This window comes from Metarhizium brunneum, chromosome 7 (assembly GCF_013426205.1).
Source record: "Metarhizium brunneum chromosome 7, complete sequence".
NCBI classification, from domain to species: domain Eukaryota; kingdom Fungi; phylum Ascomycota; class Sordariomycetes; order Hypocreales; family Clavicipitaceae; genus Metarhizium; species Metarhizium brunneum.
The window spans coordinates 714,052-721,061 of NC_089428.1; the positions used below are offsets into that span (position 1 = coordinate 714,052).

The 7,010-nt window shown below is 49.3% G+C and overlaps 2 protein-coding genes across 2 annotated transcripts; one reads left to right on the plus strand and one right to left on the minus strand.

Annotated features, from left to right (window-relative positions):
* Nucleotides 1-580: 580 nt before the first annotated feature.
* On the minus strand, nt 581-2,066 carry G6M90_00g107710 (uncharacterized protein; the record flags this gene model as incomplete). Its single annotated transcript, XM_014688586.2, has 5 exons — nt 581-1,297; nt 1,376-1,667; nt 1,730-1,800; nt 1,856-1,929; nt 1,991-2,066. The coding sequence occupies 5 exons, from the start codon at nt 2,064-2,066 to the stop codon at nt 581-583; spliced, it is 1,230 nt and encodes a 409-aa protein (XP_014544072.2).
* Nucleotides 2,067-5,500: 3,434 nt separating this feature from the next.
* G6M90_00g107720 (uncharacterized protein) lies at nt 5,501-5,841 on the plus strand (the record flags this gene model as incomplete). The annotated part of the gene is made up of 2 exons (XM_014688585.1): nt 5,501-5,731; nt 5,800-5,841. 2 exons carry the CDS (start codon nt 5,501-5,503, stop codon nt 5,839-5,841), a joined length of 273 nt encoding a protein of 90 aa, XP_014544071.1.
* Nucleotides 5,842-7,010: the final 1,169 nt, after the last annotated feature.

The following is a 7,010-nucleotide window of genomic DNA, read 5'->3' on the forward strand; positions in this document are numbered from 1 at the left end:
GCATGGAACGAGTTGGAGTGTATAGATTTTCAACAACTAGCTTTACGTAACTGCGAGTTAACTCAACCAGTGGCTTTATTAACGACTCCGCTGGAGGCTAATTTAGTCCTCTTTAAAATCGATGCTATTTGCGTCAGACATGGCAGTCCGCCAGCTCTGCAGACAGTTTTCGATATCTCGACGCAAGCAAGATACGTGCCTTCTTTCCCCAGATAGCCAAAGGTATACCAAGACTGTTAATAAATAGGTTTATAAACCCGCACATGATGAACACATTGGTTACGCCCACCCTGTCCAACCATGGCGTGATAGTAAAAGGCCCGATAATGCTAATAGCGCATCTGAAAAAGGTAATAGCAACAAAGGTTTGTCCAACCAACTGCGCTGGAATTAGGAATATGTTTATTACACGCAGTCAAGACACTCACAAGCGGAAATGCATCCAACACCATGGTAAGCGATATGTCGGTGGTCGATCCAAACCCAAAAGCAAACATTGCTCCGCCTATACTTGGATAAATGTAATGCATGCCCTGCAAGGAGATGTGTCAATGCCACTGGAGTCCTGCGGAAAACAATCTCAAGTTCTTACCCTGTCCGCCGTCGCACCAAACATGATTAAACCGCCTGTGCTGACAATAGCAGGGAGAATAAGAGGATACAGCCGCATTTCGGCCTCAAACACCCCTCCACTCCTTCGAGACAGCCGCACAATAGCCCAATCCGTCAAGGGCCCTCCGTAAAAGAAGGACAGGATGGTTCCTATCGTCGGGCCGGTATACATGTAGCCGACTTGAGCTGGATTAAAGTTATACGGCGGCGCGGCAAACACTATCGTTAGAACGGATGAGAGAACAACAAGCCAGCAGACGCCGGATGCTAGCTGCAGCCAGCCAAACACGACGTGTGGCATGAAACAAGTGTATACGGGAGCAATCGCGAGCTTCAACAACGATTCGTCGGTTTGGGTGAGAAACCGCATCGCATGTCGGTACCTCTGCCAGGTCGAGGGAGTAGCGGAGGGAGCCGCCTCCAGGTCAATTTTACCATTGGTAGTATAAGTAGACGCCTGCGTGCCCTCAATCGTCGGTATCCACTTATTCTCTTCGAAGAAGAAGATGAAAATGACGTGAATAGCACTCATGAAGCCCGCGAGCGTCATGTACGAGACTCGCCAGCCTTGTGCCTCGGCCTGGACACCGGCTATCATGGGCGTGAGGAAACTGCCGCCCATGACGGCTACGGCATAAATACCATTCGCGGTAGCTCTCTGATGGACGAAGAATAAGTCGTTTATCTGCAAGTATAAAGCTCGTGGTCAGCCTCTTGGCACAGTTGTACATGCTGCACCTATCATGGCCCAAGTCCTACGTACCGACATCTCGATTGATGTGTCGGTGGTCGAGGCAGCAAGGCCATACAGCAGGCTGGTTAAATAGAGTTCCACCTTGGTTTTCATGTATGCCATCCACCACGATGAGGCTGCGACGAGAGCCGTGGAGAAGACATAGGTCGACCGGCGTCCGTACTTTTTGGTAAGGGGAATAAAGAGGACGCAGCTGGAAGCTAGGCCAACGAGCTGAATGGCTTGGGCGTTGGCAAGGTCTTGATACGTAATGCCGAGGTCTTGCGTCATGGGATTCCAAAACACTGGTTGGATCGAAAGTCTGTAGGCCGTGTAAAGTGTAAGCCTTGGCCGCCACAGGGGAAAATGGGAACAAGATCGTACGCTGTAAATACGGCCAGCGTCATGGACGTGAGAAGGCCGTAGTTGAGGGATTTACGCCATGTTGGCCAATTCTATGTCTGTGGTGAGTACCTCAACGTGCCTGTGAGAAATTCAATGGCGACGAACCAGCGGCTGATCGGGGTCGCTGGATGGCACTGGGTTCAGTATCACGTCCTCGGAGCCGCCACCTCCATTGTGGGCTGAAAACTTGGTTACTTGATGGATTCCTCGCCATGGTGAAAGGGAAGGATTGCCAGTTACTTGTTAGCAGAAGGAGTGTTCCCGGCACGTCTATCTGATCAGCAACCGCTGAATCATCATTTCTCCGATCGCTCATCTGAAGTCTTTGTTGCGAAACGATTATAACAGTTTACGATTGGAAATTTAAGAACAAGATATCGTACAGCGGGTTTGACGGCAATGGCTTGGTTGAATCTGAACGAGATATTGGCAGATCAGAGTTCCCCTTGAGCGCCCAGCAGAAAAGAACTTATATGGCATTTCCCAGCGAGAGATTGCAGCACAGCACATTGTGAACAAAGGAGCGTGCGTCTTGATAGTTTCGCAGGCTAACTCAGCCCCTCGGAAGAATGATTAAGTGAGTTCCGACTTGGCCAACATGCGATTGGCGAATCCAGGGCGTCAACGGCGGAGCGGGTCTGTTGCATTATCACGATGCGACGCCATTATGTTGGGAAGAGGCGCGACAGCCCAGAGACTAGTGCCGGCTTATTGGATAACACTTGGGCCCTAGGGAAGTAAATCCTACTACCCCGGATTCTTGACCGGTCAAAGCAAGGTCTAGCCTAACTGGTCGACTTTTCTCATGCTTGAAAAGTCCCAAGTTATGGTTTCATGGGGCAATTAGATCAAGAACCCCAGGATTTCTGGCCATTGTAATCGGACTAGTGCATCAGATCTACGGTGCCTTACTTGAGTGCTGGATCTTGAAGACGCTTTGACTCTGCCTAGCATGTGAGGATATATCGGCGTGATATCCCGATAGTGTGGCATCCCTTGCGACAGCCGAAACATTGAGGTTAAAGACTGAAGCATCTTTTGCATCATTTCCAGATGTCGACCTCAAGTAAATTTGTTGATCTTGCATCGGCCCAAAAATAGGTAACAGTAGCTGACGTGTGCCTAAACAACCTTGTCGATGTTGGCATCGCTCGGGGAACGCGGGGAGATCGCGCTAGTTAGGAATTCTCCTCTTAACATCGACTTCTCATTAAAGATGATGGATTGTCAACTTAAAATGCTTTATAGATCGTGAGGCAATGGTGAACGAACCAGTATTATAGCGCATCCCAGCAGCCTCTGCGCCGCGGAATTTTACAACTCTGTATATTGTCGGGCAAGGGTAGAATTCAATGAGCCCGAACTCTGTAATAATTTTCTCGGCGGCCACAAACAGATCGTGTTGTCTGTTCGTGCGAAGTGAGAAGGTGACGGGGAAATGCCACCGCGAGCGGAGGCTGTGATGATCGCTGAGCGTCCACGATGTGTTCGTTTCGTGCTTTTAACTCGAGAAACTGGCGAGAGAAGTAGTCAATTGATGCTGCGACATACTCCATTCAAGTCTAGCGCGTAGCGAGCCGAGCTTCCGTCGACATCATGATTCCTTCGTGCTCATCTTGGAGGGGAGAACCTGTCTGGCTTTTTTCCCAACCTGACGTCTACAACGCCCGCTCTGGCCGTAGACAAGTCCTCCAGCCCCTTATTCAGCACTTCTTTTGCTCTCAGACTCAAATTCTTCTCCTTGTGGTTAATCTTGTTGCAGGGAACAAAGGCATGAACGACAAAACCACCCAGCTTTCAGCGGCGGCAGAAATGACGTGGCAAGTACCGCGATGTCCCGTAGGAAGGATTCCTGCCGGGATGATTAAAGTCTCATGGTGTTTGGAACTAAATCGAAGTAATTTGGCAAAAGACATAAATGACAGTAGTAAGCGTGGAGATGACAGTTTGTAGACTTGAAGTATGAGCTGCCCACAGCAGCAAGTTGGACGGCCATTGCGACAAAGGACCAGGCTAACAAAGACTTGAGTGACATAATCATCACTTTGATCAAACCAATGCTACCGAGTATAGGTCCAGTGAATATGATGATGGAGCGAATACCATCTTGCTTCAAGCTTTCGTGGACAGAAAGGCCTCGATCGAAAGGTTCGCCCAATCCATTGTATCGGTAGGATTACGGACATCTGTCAAGGTCCGATGCCCAGATCTGTGCAACAGCGTAAGGATCCGATGCCAGTAGAGCTCCGGCGCCGTCATCATCGGCAAGCAATGGATATCGTGGCGACTCTAGGATGGTCAGCAGGAAGACGATCACAATCAATTCGGGGACCACCCAAACAGCAATACGAATTTCTAACCACGATCAACTATCGTCGATGGTAGCTGCGGCGATCATCTCCGTGTCTGTTGTACAGACTAAGACTAGCGAAACCAGAATTCTTCCCCATGGTACGGAGTAAGGACGATCCCTAGTCCAACAAACGGGAGACGAGGTGCCCGGGTGGCTGCAGCAAGGACACCGAGGTCGTCTGAGCGCACGGCATCTTCGCAGGGCGAATTCAGGCGTTGTAACGGTAGAAAGGGTATTTTCAGCTCCCATGCCGGGTCCCTGGCAAGTCGGGATGATTAGAATAAAAGTGAAGCTCTAGTGCTTACCACGGAGCACGAGCTATCACAAAATACACGTACTCGTGGAACCGTTGTGTGCCGGCCGACAATGGACGGGACCAAGGGTGCCAAAAATAACTGCATTTGTTCTTGTACCCCATTGATCGGATAGATGATTCGTGCCGCTGCCTTGTCGGGAAGTGGGTTGTCGTTGCCAAACTGGTATTGCTGCAGACAAAGTCTGGAGCCTTATGCACGCACGGTACGGGGAATTGTTTCCGGGCAGCAACTCCATGTCATATTCAATGTTTGCCACAACGTACGTGTCCGGGCGAGTCCTTGTCACGGCTGCAATATTGGATTTCAGCCAGCCACGGCGGCTGAGCGGCCCTGGGGCACGGCCCGTCGCGCGTAGAGATCTCGAGCTGTCAATATATTGACGTCAACGAGGGCGGAAGTCGGCGTTGCATTGTCGCCACGCTGGGTTGGGGGCCGTTGAGGGCCAATATACCAAGGTTGGCAATGTCAGGTACATCTAAGATTGCGACTGCATCTAGCACTCTGCGCATTTGCTCATGTACGTGCCATCACACTACATGTCACCTGCACTTACGGCATAATAACAAAAGCTTGTCAACTTGGCAAGGCTTCTGTCAACTTTCACCGGTGAGCTGACGTACCTGCAGATAGTTGTTCCAGCCAAACCCCCCAGGTGCATTGGGTGGCGTTCAATATTGGCACAGCAGGCCGCACCGCGTACGCTTTCCGTCCCGGAACGCATCGTCGGGAGAAAACTTCACGCCATGTCTGCAGCTGAGATTGAGGACGGCTCGTATGATCAACGGCATCTACCGGCAGTTGTGACAACAAAGGCTTGTGGGGGAACAAAACTATTGACGCCTTCCTGTAGTGACTAACGCCGACATCAAGTTTTGACTGTTTAGAATCTTGCTTTTTTTTTGCTTTTTTTGAAGGACTGGGCTTGACATTGGGCCTCGGAAAACTATATAAACTCCCCGTCGTCGACTTGAGTCAACTTCAAGTCATCAAACTCCTGCATCTCAATCAGCAACCTTCTCCTACAACACCACACACTACACTTCTTTTATCACTTCCAGGCTTTCTTAGCATACCTTCAATATGAAGTTTGTCGCCACCGTTCTCACCTTGGCCGCTGTTGCTACTGCTGCTCCTGCTGAGCTCGTGGCCCGTACTGGAGGCGCCTGCAGCATCAACGGCAACAATGATGGAAAAATCACGTGCTGCAACGCGGGAATCCCTATCCTTGGCCAACTCCTCTGCAATATCGCGGTTTTAGGAAGTAATTGCAATGCTGGTCAGAGTACTTACTGCTGCAACAGCCAATCCTCGGTGAGTCTAGTAGCCGCTTGGAGGTCTTCAAAAAAAAAGATGTAGTAGAAACTAACTATCGTATACAGGGTGGTCTCATCAACGTGGACGTCAGTTGCATCAAGCTCTAGTGAATTAGCTTGACGGTGCGATTGAACGCGTCCGAGCTGTCGGCGGAAGCCCTGTCAGGGTAGTGTGGCTGGTACGGGGGTTGCTGGCATTGTCTTGGCTCTTCTAGTTGAGAAGGCTTCCATTCTTTTGTGTCATATAAAGCCAAATCCTTGAATATGAACTGGGGTACCGGTTTATGTTGTAGGATATTTGAAACTAGCAAGGGGCAGAAATAAACGGGTTCCCACCCTAAGAGTTGTTCCGTTTTGTGATGTGACTCGTGGCCACTATTTCTATGACGTTGTAGTAATGCATGTGGCCTTGAAAAACGGCATTAGCTCTTGACGCTTCTATCCAATTGAAATCGGAATTGGGTCCCAACGTTTGCTGGGTGTAACGGGCTGAAGAAGTTCCCTGGCCTCTATTGGGCCGCGTTCTGTCCACACTGTGATACTCATGCATGTGTTGTCAGCATCAAGGCTATTGTCACAAAAAGAAAGGACTCTTATTAGGCAGCAACTATATCCCCTTATATTACTGTTACCGAGACCTTGGATGTTCAATTGAGCAAGATTCATGATAATGCCGTTGACACATGTGCATGCGTGGTTAGCATTGAACCGTGTGCATGACACCCTGCGGCAAATCATATCCGAGTTTTGCTCTCCTCGTTTTAACCAATTTCGCATTCTGCATCTGGGATGGACACTAGATGTGGCAGAGTCTCTCAAGCATACCCAACCCTCTTGGCTGGCAACTGTTGGAGGGAATAGGGCATTTTTTGGCCCTGTTCGTCACGATAGTTGCTTTCTCTAGGGCACGAGTTGAAGGAGGCCCTAGTAGGGGTTTTCATGGGCTCTGACTATGTATACCAGGGGTCAATTTGCTGGACTTCCATCATCATCAAGTATCATCAATTTAATACATTCAGTATCTTGTAATTCCGCTGCGTAAATTGCTGTTATTTTTTCAATTGCTACGCCAAATTTTTGTCTCTTTGTATCTAATACCATTGTATCGGATAGTTCTAGCTCAACTCTCCTAAGTAAATCTACCATATCAATTTGGGTTCTCTTATATCCTTCAACCCTCAACATCAGCCTTTTCATTCGCTCAGCTCCCACGTTTGTGCCTCTTGCGCCCTCCCCTCTTCTTTTGCGGTCTGGAACATTGAGGAGCTTTTTATCTC